The sequence below is a fragment of the Eleutherodactylus coqui genome, chromosome 4 (genome assembly GCF_035609145.1).
Source record: "Eleutherodactylus coqui strain aEleCoq1 chromosome 4, aEleCoq1.hap1, whole genome shotgun sequence".
NCBI classification, from domain to species: domain Eukaryota; kingdom Metazoa; phylum Chordata; class Amphibia; order Anura; family Eleutherodactylidae; genus Eleutherodactylus; species Eleutherodactylus coqui.
In genome coordinates this window covers 257,630,774-257,651,982 of record NC_089840.1, presented here as the reverse complement: position 1 = coordinate 257,651,982, position 21,209 = coordinate 257,630,774, and the positions used below count along the sequence as shown (strand labels likewise).

General features: G+C 45.1%; 1 protein-coding gene across 1 annotated transcript in view; it reads right to left on the bottom strand.

The window, feature by feature from the left end:
* Window positions 1–380: 380 nt before the first annotated feature.
* Window positions 381–21,209, bottom strand: part of ACADSB (acyl-CoA dehydrogenase short/branched chain) — a 29,544-nt gene continuing 8,715 nt past the window's right edge. Inside the window, exons 4-11 of the mRNA XM_066601154.1 lie at window positions 19,293–19,499; window positions 16,563–16,733; window positions 15,315–15,440; window positions 12,013–12,105; window positions 11,324–11,413; window positions 10,378–10,515; window positions 7,242–7,341; window positions 381–2,746 (exon numbers count right to left, since the gene is read on the bottom strand). Of these exons, the coding sequence (XP_066457251.1) occupies window positions 2,676–2,746; window positions 7,242–7,341; window positions 10,378–10,515; window positions 11,324–11,413; window positions 12,013–12,105; window positions 15,315–15,440; window positions 16,563–16,733; window positions 19,293–19,499 (996 nt within the window). The 3' untranslated portion in view covers window positions 381–2,675. The remainder of the gene's footprint in view (window positions 2,747–7,241; window positions 7,342–10,377; window positions 10,516–11,323; window positions 11,414–12,012; window positions 12,106–15,314; window positions 15,441–16,562; window positions 16,734–19,292; window positions 19,500–21,209) is intronic.

Genomic DNA, 21,209 nt, shown 5'->3' with positions numbered 1-21,209 from the left:
CGACTTTTATACTCGGGTGACATCTGATCTCCCCAGCCACTCACAGCAGGGGGGTGGTATAGGGCTTGAACGTCACAGGGGGAAGTTGTAATGCCTTCCCTGTCTTTCAATTGGCCAGAAAAGCGCGCTAACGTCTCACAGAGGAAAGTGAAAGTAACCCGAACACCGCGTGGTGCTCGTTAAGAGTAACGAGCATCCCGAACACCCTAATATTCGCCCGAGCATGAAGCTCGGACGAGTACGTTAGCTCATCACTAGTCACTTCCCCCGATTCAGTGCTTTCGGGCTCGCTTCCATTCCATCGCTCGTGTGGTCTTCTCCATGCTCATGAGTGTAGTTAAGACAAGGTTAGCATTTTATGGTCTTCCAAAATATACACACAAGTTTAAATTCATTTTATTTCTTTTCCACAGTACAAAGACACAAAATTAATTACAAGTGCTGCCATGATTACAGCATTTAGTACAATCACAATTTCTTAAAAAGAACTACAAAAAACTCCCAAAAAATGGAATTTCCCTAGTAATTTTTTTTAGGTCAACTGTAACAGATACCTGATATAAGATTTCTATCGTATTCGTTGTGCTCAAGTCCTGCCCTCTTGAAAGTGCATAAGGATGACAACGCCACGCTTGATCTGTCACAAGAAACTTTTACATCACAGAAGGCTAAAACTGGCATCTGCGGGTGTCTCTGCCATCAAACGGATTATGACATTGCCAAAACAAAAACGGACACCAGTTACTGACTCTCATGCACGAAGGAAACTGTTGAGGACCCCGAAAGAAAGTGAATCCCCATAGACTTATTCTCGGAGATCTGCCAACCTTGGGGTGCTTGGCATTGATAGACTTGTAAAAACGCCCAAGCAGAGGGGGTGCCTATGGAAGATCTCAATCTCACTGGCGTCCAAAGAATTATGAAGACCCCCAAACAAAAAGAAGAGCCTGTGGGCGATTTTACAGGTGTCAAGTGCATAATGACAATTCCTAAAGAAGAAGTACAACCAGCAGAAGATGTGATTGGAATAAAGCGAATAATGAGAACACCCAAGGAGAAATCGCAGGCAGTGGAGGATATGGTCAAAATAAAACGCATAACGAGAACCCTAAAGAGAGGGGAACGTCAGTTGACGATGTTGCACTAAATCATTTAATGAGTACTCCCATTGAAAGCATCCAGTCAATTGAAAGTACCCATCCAATAGAAGAAATATTTAGGATGAGAAATTTCATAAAAACGCAGAATTTTAATACTTTTTTTTACTCAGCGTTTTTACACACTTGTTGTGCGAGGGCTCATTTTTTGCGAGATGTCCTGTAGTTTACATTGGTACCATTTCGGAATACATACGACTTTTTGATAGCTTCTTATTGCATTTTTTCTGGGAGACAGTGACTGAAAAAGTGCACTTCTGGCGTTATTTTTTTTCCGGCTGACATTAACTGTGCGGGGTAAATAAAGCGCACTTTGATAGATCTGACTTTTTATGGAGGTGGTTGATTTAAACTATTATTACTTTTTTTTCACAATTAGTAATACTTTATTGATCTTATTTTCACTTTTTTTTTTTAGCCCCCCTGGAGGACCACAACTAGCGATGCTTTGATCGCTCCTACAGTATGATGTAATGCCATAGCATTAAATCATACTGCAATGTGACAGGCAGTCTATCACGCCACCCCACAGGGATAGCTTGATAGGCAGTCTGCTAAGGCAGCCCTGGGGCTTTTCAGAAGGACCCTGGGTGCCATGACACCCGTACGGCTCCCTGCGATCTAAACATCGTTCGGGGGATTTAAATGCCACTGTCAGAACTGATGGCGGCATTTAAAGGATTAATAGCCGTGATCGGCCTTTCCGATTGCAGCTATTGCCCGCAGGTGTCAGCTGTAATAAACAGTTGACGTCCGCGTTGTATGAAGAGAGGTCGCCCAGCGATCTCTCTTCATACATAGGCCGCCGATACAGGTTGTCAATAGACATTATGGGGTTCAAAGGTTAGGGAATGGTGAGTCCGGGGAGTGGTGCCCCATACCCACTGGACGCTCCATTCCTGTGCTATGCTCAGAGCAATATTTCATTTCCCTGTGGATTTGCAGACCAATACAAGGGCAGGTGATAGAAGCGGACCATATACAGTTGGCCCAGGTCTGTTCCTTAGGAGCAATGCTCTGCTGTAGTTCATAGAGAAAGAGTCCGGTGTGGAGGACCCCTCTATGTCATCTATATGCCCTGATCATGAGACAATTAATTTACAATCCAGACATGTTACAGCAATATGGGAAGGATCAGTTCAAGTATGCTTTGTGCTAAAGGTTTCTTGAGAATGGATCCATTGAAGATCAGCAAGAAGAAATGGAGGAAATATTCAGCAGTTTGACAATGTTCTTCGGACTTCGCCCCCACCCTTTTTATGGGGCAGTTGGTACTATTAGTCCTTAAAGAAAGATGCAGCAGTAACCAATTTTATTTACCTTGACCTGTACCTACCATTAACACAGCATAATAAAAGGTGAATCACTGAGATAGTGGCAATGTCCATGGGTGTTGGTTGATTAATGAAGATTCTGCATTGATACAGATGTGAACATTCATATTTGAGACCCGGGTATCAACTCTTCGGTGATCAGTCTATAAGTCCGAGGATGGATCTGATGCTGTAATTCTGCTTTTCAGTATTGCTCATCGATTAATTTGGCAATTGTGCTCAGCTGGATGTTGGAGGTTCCCTCGTATATCGTTCCTGGATTATAAAAAAAAGGTTTATTTTACACAATTTACTGATGTTATTAAGAAACAGAAGATAAAATATATGTAGAAAGTGTGCCATCTGCATAAACGTCCATACCCTAGAGGGTTTAGATGGTTCTGCCACCCTGGACAACCCCATTACTTAAACCTGTGGTTTCGGACATACCCTTCCAGCACACTACAGTATGCCGAGAGCTGCGATGTCGGACCTTTTCTGCATAGTTTATATACATTTACAGAAGAGAACTCCGACATCGTAACTGGCTTCTGTATATTACAGTATGCAGAGGAGAGATCCGACATTGAAGCTGAGAGCTTCAATAAGACCGCCCCGATGACGGACCCCTCTCCTGCATAGTGTAATATACCTATTAACGCACTTTTAATTTTCAAAAACTTGCTAACAAAATCATCATGACATCATTTTCATGCGTTTCTGTTGAGTAATTCCAAGGAATCCACAAAGCGCTTCCCCAACCTAAATAAATAAGAGCTGGAGAGTGTGGCAGGGAAATTGGATTGGAAAGGGTTAAAGGCAACTATTGACTATTATTTGGCAGCAGTTTATTCCTGGTAACCACTGAAATAAAACTGTGCGCCTGGCCAGGCTGACAATGCATGTTTATAGGGGTCTGTTGCAACCTCGCTCTTTAGCAAGAACAGCGGCTGCTTAGCAAAAAAAAAAGGACATAAGCCGAGGACAACTTAAAAGGTGTTGGTCCTCAGGATAGGTCATCAACAGTAGATCAGCAAAAGTTTATTACTTGGGACTCCTGCCAATCAGTTGTTCTCTGGGTCGATGCGCTTGTGCACCAAGATGATTTCTGCAAGAAGCAAACAGCTTCCACTACCCATTCCTACTAATACATGTAGAGACCAATGACACTGCAAAAAAGGATCTGTAGAGACTGTAAAGACCTTGGAAAGAAGGTGAAGGAACTAGGAGCACAGGTAGTCCTTCTCATCCATCCTCCCAGTGGATGGCCACGGAATAACGAGATGAAACGGGATTCTAGAGGTGAACAACTGGCTACGTCAATGGTGCAGACAGCAAAGATTTGGATTTCTAGACCATGGAGTGAACTATATGATGGACTGCACCTTACAAAGATGGTTAAGCACATATTTGGTAGGTACCTTGCTACACTCATTAGGAGAGTTTTAAACTAGAACAATAAGGGAAGGAAAGTGAAAGGCCAGGTAAAAATATACAGCTAATAATACAATTGAGAACCTTGCTATTAGGAGTGGAAAGAAAAAACACAGACAAAAAATTCAGAAGGCAAGTAGAGGAGTAAGAGACACCGATCACAAACTAAAATGTTTTTACACACATGCCCAGAGCATGGGAAACAAACAAGGAGGAGAACTGAAGCTCCCAACACAGGAAGAGAAAAATGATTTCATAGGCATCACGGAAACTTGGTGGAATGATACACGACTGGAATACAGGGCTTGAAGGATACAACTTATTTATAAGAAACAGACCAAAAAAAAGCGGAGGAGGTATTGTTTTGTATGTTAGGAAAGCATTCATCTCCACTGAGATTCAAGCTTTAGAGCATGGGAGTTCTGTAGAAACTGTTTGGGTAAGAATACAAGGAGAGAACAACAGAAAGGACACCATAGGCCACCTGGACAAGCAGAAGATGTTGATGAACGCTCTCTACATCAGATGGCCAAGCTCTCCAAAAAGTATGACAGTGATCATGGGAGATTTTAACTATCCAGACATTTGTTGGGAATCTCTCAGGTAAAAGTAATGGATCCAACAAATTCTTATCCGCTCTTGCTGACAACTTTATCTTCCAAAAGGTAGAAGAGAAAACAAGAGTATCTTCTATCTTGGACCTAATTATTACCAACAGGGAGGAAATGGTTGACGAAGTAAGGGTGGCTGGGACCTTAGGAGGCAGTGATCATGCTATCCTTGAATTTTGAATAAAAAGAGGAGGAAGACCTGAGAAAACTCAGACCTCAAGGTTGGATTTCAGAAAGGCAGATTTCAATGAACTCAGAAAAGGGGTAGGAAGGATCCAATGGCTGGATGTTCTTAAGGGCAGAAATTTCCAAGAAGGTTGGGAGATATTGTGAAATCAGATTCTCAAAGCACAATTATTAATATTCCCTGAAAGAAGGAAGAATGAGAAGCATTTAAAGAGACCAGGATGGATGAACTTAAATACATGCTAAAATAAAATAAAATATGTCTATCAAATGGAAAGAGGGGGTAATAGCTAAAGAAGAATATAATGTGGTCTGCAGAAACTGTAGGGCAAATGTCAGAAAAGCTGAAGCTAATAATGAATTGAGATTTCCAAGAGAGGCCAAAAGCAATAAAAAAAGGATTTGGGGGGTAAATCCAAAAGCAAAAGAAAAGTCAAAGATGCTATAGGATGTTTATAGGATGAAAATGGTGAATTGGTTAAGAATGATGTTAAGGAGGCCGGACTTAAATTACTATTTTGTACCGGTTTTCTCTCAGAAAGTAGATGGAGCATCAACTGATCTTCCCTGTAATATTGGGGGAATAAAAGAATGCAGGCGATCTGTAAAACCAAGATATAGTGAGAGATCACATAGCTAACTTAAATTCATGTAAGTCTCCAGGTTCAGATGAGTTACACCCCAGGATACTGAAGGAAGCAACAGAGGTAATTGCTGAACCCCTTGCTGTAATCTTTGAAAATTCCTGGAGAACAGGAGAAGTCCCGGAAGATAGGAGAATGGCAAATGTTGTCCCCATCTTCAAAAAAGGGAAGACAGTGGACCAGGAAACTACAGGCCTGTGAGCCTGACTTCTATACTAGGAAGGATCTTTGAACAAATTCTTAAACTGCATATATGCAAGTACTTGGATGAGAATGGAGCAGTGAACTAGGGCCAGCATGGGTTTGTAATAAACAAGTAATGCCAGATATATCCAATTTCCTTCTATGACAGACTCATGGACTGGGTTGATCAGGAAAATGAGGTAGATGTAGTATACCTTGACTTTAGTAAAGCATTTGACAAAGTATCTTCTACTATACTTATTGAAAAAAATGACCAAATATGGGATTGACAAGTCAACTGTTAGGTGGATTCAGAACTAGATGAGTGATCGTAATCAAAGAGTGGCCCAGTGTTGTTCAACATTTTTATAAATTATCTAGAGGAGGGAATTGAGGTGAAACTAATCAAGTTTGTAGGCAACTCAAAGCTAGGAGGAATAGTCAACATTGCAGAAGAGAGAGGATACAAAAAGATGTGGACAAATTTGAACAGTGGGCGGTGACTAACAGAATGGTATTTAACAAGGAGAAATGCAAAGTACTAAATCTGGGCAAGAAAAATGAAAAAAAAGCACATACAGAATGGGAGGCATAGGGCTAAGCAGCAGCACATGTGAAAAAGACTTGGGTATACTAATAGATCATAGACTGAACATGAGTCAACAATGTGATGCGGCAGCCAAAAAGGCAAACACAATTCTGGGATGTATTAAGAGAAGCATAGAGTCTAGATCACGTGAGGTAATTATCCCCCTCTACTCTTCCTTAGTCAGACCTCATCTGGAAAACTGTGTCCAGTTCTGGGCACCCCCAACTTAAGAAAAAAGAAAAGACCGACAAACGTGAGCAAGTTCAGAGAAGAGTTACCGAGATGGTGTGCGATCTGCAAATCATGTCCTATGAGGAACGATTAAATGATCTGGGAATGTTTAGCTTGCAAAAAAGAAGGCTGAGAGGAGACTTAATAGCTGTCTACAAATATCTGAAGGGCTGCCACAGTGCAGAGGGGTCTCATTTGCACAAGAAAGACTAAAAGCAATGGGATGAAACTGAAAGGCATTAGATACATTAAATATTAGACAGTGAGGGTGATGAATGAGTGGAACACGTTGCCACGGGAGGTGGTCATTTCTCCTTCAATGGAAGAGGCTGTACAGACATCTGTCTGGGACGTGTTAGTGAATCCTGCATTGAGCAGGGGTTTGTACCAGACGACCCTGGAGGTCCCTTCCAAATCTGCGATCCTATGATTCTAAGAGCTTTGTTCCCACTGAAGTGGCCAGGTTTGGTATTAAAAGCAAAATGCCCATGTATTTCAATTGGAACTTGACCTGCAATACCAAGTTGGGCCACAGCAGTGGGAACGGAGCTTTCTGCTTTCTGCAGAAATCAGTCTAGTGCACGAGAGCAGCTGATCAGTAGGCGTCTCAGATGGTGGAACCTGCTGATTTACAACTGATGACCTATCCTGACTTTAGGCCAATGATAGATTACAACTAGACAACCTCTTTTATATGGCGTTGTCTATTATATGCAAGCTGGTAACATCTACATATAGGTAGGGTTTCAGTACAAGCGCTGGATTGTGGATTTAAGGTAGTTCTTTTTGGTTTTTATTATTAGTCCTGGTATTTTTTAGTATCTGGGAAAAAAGCAGAGAGGAGCGAAACACATCCTGCTACCCCTGTGCATTCACACTGCAGCACCGCTCACCTATCTTTGCATCCCTGTAATACTTTTCAATAGGATAATCCTTGGTAAATCCAACACCTCCCATCCACTCCAAACATTTACTAGTCGTCGTTCCGGCCACCTAAAGAAAAAAAAACAACAATGGCAATTGATTTTTCTGACTTAAAATAAAGTCGTTTGTGTAGACAAAAACATATAAAAAGGGTGACGGTGTAAAAATAAAATAAAGTACAGTTCCACAACTTTAGACTGGATTCAGACGACCGTATATCGGCTCGGTTTTCACGCTGAGCCGATATACGGTGTCCTCATCTGCAGGAGTGGGGGTGGGGGTGGGGGTATGGAAGAGCCAGGAGCAGGAATTGAGCTCCCGCCCCCTCTCTGCCTCCTCTCCACCCCCTCTCCTCCCCTCTGCACCACTTGCAACGAGCAGGCAAGCTGAATCACTTTTAGGGCCCTGTTAAACTGGCTAATAAACCTTTTAGATTTCCACATCTAGCGGGAATCTGAACGATTATCATTCAGTGTAAAGGCATGCCCCGACTGATCGACGAACAGGAATGTTTGCTTCTAGTTTGTTTCTAGTTTGTTGTTCAGTTTCTGCATGCAGAAAACAATGGATCGCCCTTATGAACTGCCTGCCTGCTTACTGTGAATGGAGGCAAGCAGGCGGTCGGGAACGATCCGCGGCCCGCTCCACCTCTAATCACTAGTGATCATTCCTGCATAAAAGCACAGGAACGATTATTTCTGGGATGACCTGTTGGGCATTTGCGTCCAGCAGTTCGGCCCGTGTAAAAGGGCCCATAGTCAGTTTCTCTATATACATTAAAAAGTGCAACCCTTATTTTGGTTCTCATTTGTGACCTCATTCTCAGGAGTGCAGCGTTCACCGATGCCTTATATCCACAGGTGTTTTGAGCGCCAGGGGGCGGAGGCTGCTGGTGTCCAGTGCGCATTTCTGGAGAAGGTTGGGTTCATTTTTCAAAACGGTCTAAGGCCTCATGTCCACGGGGAAAATAAGATCCGCTGCAGATTCTCCATGGAGAATCTGCAGCGGGTCCCTCCTGCCCCGCGGACATGAGCGCCGAAAATAAGAATTTAAAAGCATTTACCTATCCGGCGCGGGCGGGGAAAGTCAGCTGTTCCTCACGGCCGGATCTTATTTTTCGGCCGGCGGATGAATTCCTGACGCCGGCGGCACGTCGCCGGCACGTCGTCGACGTGCCGCGCGCATGCGCCGGGCACATCCGCCGAGCCGAAGCAAGGAAGATGCGGCCGTGAGGAAGAGGAGACCTTCCCGGTCCGCTACGGATGGTAAATACTTTAAATTCCTATTTTTGGTCTCCCGCGGATCCGGACGGCTTCCATAGGCTTCAATAGAAGCCCGCGGGAGCCGTCCCCGCGGGAGACCCGCACGAAAATGGAGCATGGTCCGGATTTTTCCATGCTCCATATTTTTTTAAATCCCTTTTATTGACGATCCGCGGGTATTTATCTACCCGCGGGTGGTCAATGCATCCCTATGGGATGCGGATCCGCATGCGGGAGATCCGCTGCGGATCTTAAATCATATTTTGCCCGTGGACATGAGCCCTAAAAGTAAGACCCGCTCCACAGACACACACTACGAGCACTGTACATGTACAGCGCACATCAGGAAGGGGTTAATGAGCCAGAATGTCCCGTTGTAAGCTTGCTGGCAACGTCAAACATACGTGAAAACACCACAAAGACTAACGAAGATCCATCGTAAAGAAAATAATATAAAATCTAACTTTTTCAGGTTTTATTTGCGGGTTTTTTTTAACCATTTGTAGCAACAACCCTCTAGCTGGTATCTGAAAACGCAAAGATACGAATAGCTTTGGGTGGGCTGTAATAAGAAACCGTTATACCAACAGTGTTATTAGACTATAGATTATTTGAACTCCATCCTTACGGCGCCACCTGTTGGTGATAAAATGTATATTCTGCCTCACAGAGAAAATGCCACACTATGAAGAAATGCTCGAAATGAGCCGAAAACACACAGAGAATTACGATTTGAACAATTGATTTTAATTTCAAACAATGCCACGCCTCCTGCGGCCCAATACCCAGGATAACCAGCAGGGCAGGGGGGAGGGGGGGTGTCACTGCAGCCCAATACCCAGGATAACCAGCAGGGCAGGGAGAAGGGGGGGGGGGGTCACTGCGGCCCAATAACCAGGATGACCAGCAAGCAGTGGGGTCACCATTCCAGGCAATAGAGTCACCAAAGCACCGTGGCATCAATCCACTGAGTGCTGGAATACTGTCCTGGGGTGGCGCTGACCACAGCTCAGTACATTATGAGGCTGTAGGAGAGCGTCCTAATAGTGTCCCACGGTGTCTTCATTACAGAAAGAAGACTTAGGAATTGAGAACACTCACCATCAATATAAAGCATCCAAACTGGACGGCACACGCCGCAGAATGTCACCAGCTGTGGATTGTGGAGCCAGTACTGCAGGACGGCAGATGCGTCAATTTGTCTCTCGGCGAACCAGTCCCATTACAACAATTCACATTCATCCTGCTGTCCACCATCTCCAATTTCGACCCACAGTGTATTACTTCTACTCTCCTCCCACTCACGGGCACTGGTTTACCTTTTCACTGCTCGCCCGCTTTGTATGATGAAAGCACATAGGTACACCCAAGGCATCCTGGACTGAACACTTGCCGCTACTCTCTCTGGTGCGGTCATCATAGTAACATACGTCCATCCAGTTCAGCCCATTACCCCCCCCCCCCAATGTTGATCCAGAGGAAGACAAAATACCCCAATGAGGTAGAATCCAATTTTCCTCTTGAGGGCTTCTACCCACTAGCGTTTTGTTTTTTTTAATCGCTGCATTATTTTTATTGCAGGTGTCAATGGGACTTTCTAATGTTAAAAATCGCATCGCACAAAAATCGCAAGTTTGTGCTTCTGCGATTCTTGTGCGATGCAATTTAAACATTAGAAAGTCCCATTGACACCTGCAATAAAAATATAGCATAACTGCTTTGTCTGAACATACACTGAAAATTGCATAAGGCTGCGACATTTTCTCTGGCGAGGCTGTGTAGGATGCAGCTGTGTAATATGAAAGGGTTTTTGAATAAAGATAAAACAAGAGATTAGTATTACCTCCGATGCAAAGTATTTTGCCATGCATGCCTCCTTCTTGAACGGTCGTCCTGCTTCCTTTAGTCTGGCGGCATTGTAAGTCAGTAGTCGTGCGGCTTCCAACTGGGTGGCGACCTGTGAGATCTGGTGCTGCATACCCTGCAGAGAGCAGAACGGCACTATGGGAGGCTTATACTTCTGCAAGGAGTCTGCACATTCACTCCGCATTCACGTTAGCTTCTTCCACAACCCCAAAACCGTTAGGATAAAGGAGTTATTCAGGTTGGTTGTTGCGAAGACGGCAAGACTGTTCCTCGCCCCAAAAAACTGCGTTAGCTGCAGTAATGCCACAGGGGGAGCAAGGCACTGAAGGGCATCATTGATTTTAACCACTAGTCAGGGCTTTCAATGGACGACTGTGTCCTTCTGCAGCAGAAACTCACAGATGATCCACCTGTCGGGCTAATAAAGGGGAACCCGACAGACTGATCACCTCTTAAAAGGAATTCCCAAGTCCAGACAAGCCCCTCCTATGAAACTGGAAAATGCCGAAGATAAGGAAGCTGAAGATTGTGAACCCCCCTGGAGGCGGGTGTATAGTAATACCAAATATCATGGCTCTATAAGAACAGGAAATAGTCACAAGAGTCTGAACAACTCATGTTCTTAGCATCCAATGCAGAAGTCAGGAGGGATTTAAAGAGTAGCTACACTTTCTGCTAACTTTTGACAGGTCAAAAGTTTCGATCAGTGGGGGTCCCGCTAATGAGACTCCTGTTGATCGCTAGAACGAGGGGGATGCAGTGCTGAGTGCGGTTCCCTCCTTGGCTGTCTTCGCTGCTGTTCGGCTCCTTCTGGCAGCTGAAGACGTCCAACGTAGAGGTCTGTAGAAAGCGCTATACAGGGTGGGACATCCCCATACACATTAGATGGTCAGCGGATTCAGCCGCCATTCACAGACACAAACCTGAAAGTCGAATATTCTCTTTCCAAACTGTATCCTCTGTTTGGTGTATGGAATGGTGTGATCAAAGCAGCCCTGCGCCAAACCCACCATCTAAAGATCAAAACAGATTGAATCAGTTAAAAGTCCCTTAAGACCAGATGATTGTCGGGTGCTTAAAATGCACAGGAGCGATAATCGTTCAGTGAATGGAGGCGGCACGGGCCGGAAATCACTTTTGGCTGCCCGCCTCCATTCACAGTAAACAGGCAGTCATTCATAGTTAAACAACTGCCTGATCATCGTTTGATTTTTATGCCTGGCTAATAGATGGACGAGGAAACAAAATATTCGTTGTACAGTTGCTGCCAGCATTTAAGGTGAACGATAATCCCTCCGTGTAAAAGGGCCCCAATTTGTATAAAGTCATAAGGCTGCACCACACGCTGCCAAGGAAATCCATTTGGCAAGCCAGCAAAATCCACACACCCCCAACATGCAGATTTAGCTGCAGTTTTCACCGATTACATAACATTGAGTGAAACCTGCAGGACCATCCTTGATAGAGAAGATGTGCTGCACATTTCCATTTCCACAGCATTATTTCCTGCTATATGTTAGATTATAAAACCTATTTATTTGCATTTAGTGTAAATTTATGCAAATATCTCAGTAATTACAACTCCCCATATACCAGCCCCCCATCCCATCACCTGGGCTGCTATTCCAATGCGACCTTCATTCAGCATTCCTATGGCGTATTTATAGCCATGTCCAAAATTGCCAAGTATGTTGCTTTCTGGAACCTGCAAGTAAGAGGGGGAGACAAACTGGAAGTCAGTGACATGAAATAAGTTCTGCCAAGTTTTAGTAAATCAGTGCCCGGTGTTTCTCTGCCGATACCAAAGTTCATAACTTTCAGGATCTTACCCGCTGCTATCAGATGGGTGATAAATAGCAATATTAACTTATTTTAATATGTATATTAAAGGTTAAGTTTTATCTCTGTGATTAAAGGGCTATTCTGGCAGAAACACATTTTTTCATGCCTTCATACCTCACCCGATTGCCTGTCACACTCTGGAGATCTCCTCTGTGTACTGCAGTTACTTCCATGCAGTGCAGCCCCCTGTCTGATGTCTGCAACAAGTAAATCCGCAGAACGTGAACCACATCCAGTTAATGGAGAGCGCGTTCCCTCGGATGAGAGGCTGAGGGACAGAATGAGGGCAAGACAAGGTCCTCAGTTATGTGGAAGGTCGGCAATCATCTTCAGTAGAAAGGAGGGGACAGGACGCAGGACCATCTGGTCTTGATATAAGACAGTGAAAGGAGGTTTGGCCGACAGGGCTGCGAGCTCAGAAGCTCAACAGATGGAGGCAACTGCCACCAAAAATGAAGCTTTCCAAGACAGGAGATGAACTGGGATGCTGCACATGGACACAGAGGGGTGAGATGCAACAGGATAGCGGTATGGGGGCAGCATAAGCGATCCCTTGCAAGATGGTATGAAGGGCTGACTTTCAAGCCAAAGAGTGTTGGAAAAGGATGGAGAGTACCAGCACCTGGACTTTCAGTGAACTACTCAAGCCCATGTCCAGACCTTCTTTATAGAAAGACAGTAGTCAGGATAGACAGATGCGCATGGGATGGAAAAGCAGCTGTTTGCACGAGAGGACATCTGCCACACTGTTAAGAGTGGACAAACGTGGGTGGAAGAGAGGTCCCTGTGAGAGAAGATCATCGTGAAGAGTAAGATGTCAAAAAGCATTGGCCAGCAGTTGAACCACATCTGTGTAGAATCATAGAATGGTAGCATTGGAAGGGACCTCCAGGGTCCTTGAATCCTGCTCAGTGCAGGATTCAAGGCTCATCGAGGCCAGTCTGGAGCAACGAGGATCACTGAAAGCCGTTCCAGCTTAATATTCTTGAGAAGACATGCGATGAGTGGGAACAAAGCAAAGGTGTAGGGGAACTTGAAACAGTTCCAAGGAATTACAAAGGGGACCCACTGCTTGAACCTTCGGGTCATGAGACCTGGAAATGAAGATTGGAAGCTTGCAACTAATTCTGGACGCCATCATGTTAACATCTGGACAAACCCCAACTGTGCTGCGGGTCCCACCTTGATTTATGTATGCAACCGCAGTCGCATTGTCAATTTGAACTTGTCTACAGCCTTCTATTCTAGAGTCAGACATAAGACAAAAAACACATGCATGGCTGGCGGTAAAGAACTGCAGTATAGGCCTGCTGCTAGAGGTGCTGTAGAGGAAGTGGATAAGGGGAGCTAGCCACCAGGCAGAGCTTACCCAGTCTGAAGCTGGTCTGGAGAAATGGTGTAGAGCCAATGGATAGCTGCAGAGTGGGAGAAATGGAGAATCACACTAGGCCCAAAGCCAGGGCCTGTAGTGAAAGCACAACCCAAAGTGGCTGAGAGAGAGTCCGGCATGTGTAGCTAGCAGGCGCAGCGTCCAGCACTATAGTTAAGTGGCTGGTGCCAGGTGCGCGGCACGTGCATGTTGAGGTCCAGGGACCATGGACAGGACTGGAGTGCAGTGGTACCTGTACCCTTCCCATCTACTGATCAGGCATCGGGCGCCAGAGGAAGAGGCAACGACAGGCAAGCGGTATGGCAGGGACTTGGGGGTAACGTCCCCATCCGACAGCCAGGTATGCTGGCAGGGGACCATAATGGCCCAGACCCCACATGGACACTCATGGAGGGGGTGGAAAGTAAAGTGAACAGGGGCCAAAAGCATATCCTACTAGGCGGAGAGAATTGGAACAAAGCAGGAGAGAAGGGCACAGGAGAGAGAAGGAGGTGGAAAGGATACTTAAGCATGGTGAAATACCCTTCTAGTAAAGGGGGTGGCTCCAGCAGTGTGCGCCCCTGTGCTTACCTGTCTTTGAGGAGGAAAGTAGCGCTGCATTTCTGGGGGGGGGAACACTGTGGCTGGCGGATCACAGTCAAGTTAGTACTCGACTGTGCCTCCTAGTCTTCTGAGAATAGGGCAGCAAAGCAGCTTAAACAATGCAAATCTGTTTGCCCCCCCTTAGTGGGGTAGCAGGGAGACTCAAGTGTCAACCCTGTGTTCCCAGCTTCAGAGACAGGGAAAAAAATAGCCATCAGAAGACTGTTGACATAGGAGGTCTGCCTCCTATGGACACCAAGCTAAAACCGGTTAGCTTGGTGCCTGCAGGAGGAGTACAGCTGGTAGGAGGAGCTAACACTCTTTTGCTTAGTGTTCACCTCCTAGTGGCAGCAGCTATGTCACTTGGTGACGCAGCCAAAGACAATGGGTAAAGACAATAAATAACCATATAGAAAACAAAGCTGTGGTTAAATAAACACAAAAACATAATCATGTTGCACTCTAAATAGCTGGTTACATTACCATAAACTGCATACCACCATGAATAGACATATGCATAACAATGATCTTACTGATAACTTGAAGAAGTTACCTATACCAAGTCCAGATACGTCAATGGCAGCCGTCCTGTTGTGATACTTCTGGCATATACTGAAGAGCAAGACATGGGACTCAAATTCTAACCTTAGTTTCCTGTCACCTGTAATGCCCTATGAAAAAGCAGGGAAACTGCCCTGAGAAAGGCAACTTATTGAGATGACCCTGTTGCAGAGACCCTAAACATGCCGCTAACAAATGGAGGGTCCATACCTGCGTGTTCAAGGATCAATAAAAAAGTGTGCCCCCTACGTGTTTCATCCAATAGATTTATTAAGGAGTCATCGAGGGACTAATGCAGGCTAATGGTCAAGCATTAAAATGTATCAAATATGGTTATAAAATGCCAAAGTACTGTGTCAGTGTATAAACTGTCTGTACTGGTTAAAGCAAAAAAACGCTGCGTGCCGCGGTGACTAACAGCCTAGTGACTAGCGCCAGAGGAAAGTGCTGCACGTGGCAGCGGCTTAGGTTTTTGATTGGTAATTTGGAATACATCTTCAATATATGGTTTCTACTTCGTCCCACATCACAGTCCTAACCTTAACATTGTCAAACGTCAGCGCACATGTTGAAGACGCTCTGAGTCCTAGTTTATCCTCCTTTTTTCCTATGTGGAATCCTTCCGTTTCCTTAGGAACAATGAAGCACGTGATTCCTCGGTATCCCTATACAACAGAAAGCAAAATTATCAAACCAGTGTCCATTATAGGCATTGTCCAGTTGCAAACTATCTGCAGGATAAGCCATTAATAGTAGATCAGTAGATGTCCTTCACCCGGGATCCCTACCGATCAGCTCTTTGCCCCATCAGTAGACTTCAGTAGAGCAGCACCAAGTTAATTTCTGCAGTGATCAGGCTTGATATTACAGACACCGTGCTCATTGAATGGTAACTTTGCCAGTAATACCAAGCCTGACCACTGCAGTAGAAACGGAGCTGTCTGCTTCCTGCAGAAATCAACTCCGTTCATGAGAGCAAGTACACAGAAAACAGCGGGGGTCCTGAGCAGTGGACCCCTGCAGATCTACTATTGAGGCAGTATCCAAAGGATAGGCCATCAGTAGTTTACAATTGGACAGCCCCTTTAACTTGTGTGCAGCAAACTATACCAAAATCAATATCTTAACAGGCAATATCTATAAATATGGCTCTATTGTGTCCTACATTGTTACTCTTCAATTCTCTAACTAGACCAGCGATAGTGGAAAAACTCTCTTCCTATGGAACTTACATGATTTGGGTTTTGTATGGCAAGTTGGTAAAAATGGCCGTACATGTAAATACTTATCTGCGTTATGATTAGATGTCAATAGACTTTCCATTGATTCAACTTCCTACAAAACACTCTTCTTTCCGAAGGACCAAAGCCGATCAGAAAAAGGGGTACGGCGCTCAGCTGAACACTTCCCCCCTTTGTTTTAGCGACCGCGAGTTTCTCAGCACATGGACCCCCACCGATCTGCCATGTCACTAGGATATGTCAGAAGTTTTTAAAACCAATTGTTTCCATTAAAGCTAACCCACCAGAGATCTTGGGTTAAGTGATAGGAAACTTAAAGCGTAATATGTGAGAATATAATACTGTATCCCCCCCTCCCCCCTGCTATTGAGCACAGAGTGTTAATGGTAGTAATATCAGGGGAGAGTCGGAGTCCAGCCAGCCAGGAGATGGAGGGAGAGCTGACAGCAGTCACTGCCTGGTACTGCAGTCCTGGATTCTAGGTTTTCCATGCTCTGAGCATGCTCGGAGTGCAATGATGAATATGTTGAGGAAAGCTGCACTTACAGCCGACGTGTCTGCATTTGCCATCACAAGGAAGACCCCGGCCTGCTCGGAACTACTGATCCACATCTTCGAGCCATTGATCAGATAATAATCTTTGTGCTTCTGCGCTGTGGTTTTCAGGGAGAAAGCATCGCTGCCAGAACCGGCCTCCGAAAGACAGAAGCTGCCCACCTATACGGAAGGGATAAGCATTATCTACACATCCAAAGGCCAATAGGTATTCAGGCTCTTCAAAAGGGACACTAAAGAGAAAAATAAAATCTATCCCAGCACCTCTTCCCTTAATCATCTCTGCTTTGACCCAATTTTGTCCTATATTCCAATTAAAAACTGAAAAATATATTAAAAAATTCTCCTGTATCCCAACAGATCAGCCATGTCTTGCGTCTGGCTGCAGCAGGAGCCTCCCCCCTCTGCCCTGCCTGCAGTCAGAAACAAATATTGCCCTATGCCCTTCACCGCTCCCCATACACAGACCAGCAGGTGGTAACCAGTGTTCTCTGTACCCGTCCATCCAGTTCACCATGCTGCATGAATAAAGGATTTTCTTTTAATTGTACCAATCATTTTAAAATAAAAAAAGGGAATTAAAAATATCTTCCCATGTTGTGTCTACAACTCCCTTACAGACCTATGGGTCTCTATGGTTACAGGTTGTAAACAAACCTGGTAGAATCTGCTCCTGCAGCCATTGGCTGAACTAGATGGACGTTGTCTTCATTCAGCCTAACATACTATGTTACTATCTTGCTGTACACCCCTACATTATGAGGTTATGCAGTATTTATGTGTGTAGAGACAGTGCATGATCTCAGTAGTCCTCTGCACAATCTGTAGAACACAGCAACAACTCCTCACACCAATCCTGAGAGGACGGAGAATCAGTTCTACACCCTGCAATGGGGAGAATGGGAAAAACACAAGGTACGATGCATCTAAAAAGGCCAGACATGGATTTTGCACTGCGGATCTGCAGTGAAATGTCCGCTTCGGACATTCTACAACAAATTCCGCCCCATGGAGACATACCCTTAGAGATACAACCTACAAAGGGGAGAACTGGTTATTAACACTTTGCAATTTAGTTTTAGATTCAGGGTTTCCTAGGGTTTTTTTTCTTTCTGCCATTATACAATGGCGCCATCTGCTGGCTAGAGCCAGTATTGTGGTATGGGACATGCTGGAGAGGCCCCCAATAACAGTGCGGCCAGTAATATACAGTAAGAATACCCTGCCGGACTTCTTCCGACATTGGAGCTGTAGAGCCTTCAATCAGAAAGTCTTCAGACGTCAGACAGTGGATTGGAAAGGGTTAATACAGGATACAAGTCGCATAATGGCCATATGTAGTGTTATTCCTTAAGTACACACAGCAGCTTATTCTGAAAAAGTCATCTGAAAACTTAAGTACGCTCTAAAGTTCTGTATTGTAGACTTTACTTGGTCGGAAATTACTGGTAACCTGAAATGTAATTTTACAAATGGTTGATTGGAAATGATAAAAGAGCATTGTAGCCACGGTTGTATCTTCTGTTGTGTACGGTCATATATGTTATAATGCTACTATCTATATATTATTGCTTTTTCACCCGACAGACGGTTTTCTTCTCTTATCTAAGGCTAGCTTATTCCAGCACAACCATCTCTCACCATGTCACTGCACAGTCTGGGCAGGTACGTCATCTCTCACCGTGTCACTGCACAGTCTGGGCCGGAACGTCATCTCTCACCGTGTCACTGCACAGTCTGGGCAGGTACGTCATCTCTCACCGTGTCACTACACAGTCTGGGCAGGTACGTCATCTCTCACCGTGTCACTACACAGTCTGGGCAGGTACGTCATCTCTCACCGTGTCACTGCACAGTCTGGGCAGGTACGTCATCTCTCACCATGTCACTGCACAGTCTGGGCCGAAACGTCATCTCTCACCAGGTCACTGCACAGTCTGGGCAGGTACGTCATCTCTCACCAGGTCACTGCACAGTCTGGGCCGGAACGTCATCTCTCACCAGGTCACTGCACAGTCTGGGCCGGAACGTCATCTCTCACCAGGTCACTGCACAGTCTGGGCCGGAACGTCATCTCTCACCAGGTCACTGCACAGTCTGGGCCGGAACGTCATCTCTCACCAGGTCACTGCACAGTCTGGGCCGGAACGTCATCTCTCACCATGTCACTGCACAGTCTGGGCCGGAACGTCATCTCTCACCATGTCACTGCACAGTCTGGGCCGGAACGTCATCTCTCACCATGTCACTGCACAGTCTGGGCAGGAACGTCATCTCTCACCATGTCACTGCACAGTCTGGGCGGGTCCGTCATCTCTCACCATGTCACTGCACAGTCTGGGCAGGTACGTCATCTCTCACCATGTCACTGCACAGTCTGGGCCGGAACGTCATCTCTCACCAGGTCACTGCACAGTCTAGGCCGGAAAGTCATCTCTCACCATGTCACTGCACAGTCTGGGCCGGAACGTCATCTCTCACCATGTCACTGCACAGTCTGGGCAGGAACGTCATCTCTCACCATGTCACTGCACAGTCTGGGCGGGTCCGTCATCTCTCACCACGTCACTGCACAGTCTGGGCAGGAACGTCATCCCTCACCATGTCACTGCACAGTCTGGGCAGGAACGTCATCCCTCACCATGTCACTGCACAGTCTGGGCAGGAACGTCATCCCTCACCATGTCACTGCACAGTCTGGGCAGGTACGTCATCTCTCACCATGTCACTACACAGTCTGGGCAGGTACGTCTCCTTCTGTTCCTCTGTGCCAAGCCGCTGGAACATTGTCGTGATAAGGGTGTTCTGGATGTCACACAGCACAGACACAGATGGGTCAACCTTGGCCAACTCTTCAATCACAAGAATAGCGGAGAAAAATGATGCTCCCGTGCCGCCATACTTGGGATCCACCTCTATACCCATCAGCTGAAAAACAGAGGGAAAGAATTGAGGGTCCAAAAACCAAAGCAGACCATATGGATAAAGAGGATTACAGCGATATTAACGTGAGTGTAAAAGTGATGTGTTTGGAAACATTCAGAGACTGTGGAAAGGTATTTCTTCAAAATAAAGCAATAAAAATGTAGCTTTGGAAAGCTACAGATTCCAATAGTGACTGCCAACAGCGCCATTCTTGGCCATCTGGTATCGCAGCTCATACCCAATAAATTCAAAAGAGTGTATCAAGTTTAAACAAAGACCTAGTCTACAAAAAAAGCTGGGCTAATTCCAAATTACAGTCTGAATTATAGACTAAAGCTTCAGTTCCCTTCAACCAGGATCTGATGATCATTAGCAGCCTTACGGTCCATCCTAGCACGGAGCTGGGAGGGTCACTGTAGCCTTTGAGGTCATGGTAGCCTTCAGAAAACACAAAGTGATGTCACAGTACAAGCGATGTCATAATACAGGTATAAATACACAAGGTGTTGTCATACAATGCATTGCTAACATTATACTATAGGGTAATAACCAGTGATGCCAGAATTCAGAAATAACATACAAAGTGATGTCACAGTACAGAGATAGTAGAGAGATGTCACAGAACATGCATAAAAGGCATTGATGTCATACACACTAATGCATTCAGTGATGTCACGATAGAGGAATAATGAACACCAATGTCACGATTTAGGGATTTCACAATACAGGGTTGATAGACACAAAGATGACAGACACAGTGATGTCACAGCACAGAGACCGTAACTAGAATGAGGTCACAGCACAGAGACGGTAACCAGAATGAGGTCACAGCACAAAGACGGTAACCAGAATGAGGTCACAGCACAAAGACTGTAACCAGAATGAGGTCACAGCACAAAGACTGTAACCAGAATAAGGTCACAGCACAAAGACTGTAACCAGAATAAGGTCACAGCACAAAGACTGTAACCAGAATAAGGTCACAGCACAAAGACTGTAACCAGAATAAGGTCAGAGTACAGAGACAGTAACCAGAATAAAGGTCAGAGTACAGAGACAGTAACCAGAATAAGGTCACAGCACAAAGACTGTAACCAGAATAAGGTCACAGCACAAAGACTGTAACCAGAATAAGGTCAGAGTACAGAGACAGTAACCAGAATAAGGTCAGAGTACAGAGACAGTAACCAGAATAAGGTCAGAGTACAGAGACAGTAACCAGAATAAGGTCAGAGTACAGAGACAGTAACCAGAATAAGGTCACAGTACAGAGACAGTAACCAGAATAAGGTCACAGTACAGAGACAGTAACCAGAATAAGGTCACAGTACAGAGACAGTAACCAGAATAAGGTCACAGTACAGAAACAGTAACCAGAATGATGTCACAGTACAGAAACAGTAACCAGAATGATGTCACAGCACAGAGACTGTAACCAGAATAAGGTCACAGTACAGAGACAGTAACCAGAATAAGGTCAGAGTACAGAGACAGTAACCAGAATAAGGTCAGAGTACAGAGACAGTAACCAGAATAAGGTCAGAGTACAGAGACAGTAACCAGAATAAGGTCACAGTACAGAGACAGTAACCAGAATAAGGTCAGAGTACAGAGACAGTAACCAGAATAAGGTCACAGTACAGAGACTGTAACCAGAATAAGGTCACAGTACAGAGACTGTAACCAGAATAAGGTCACAGTACAGAAACTGTA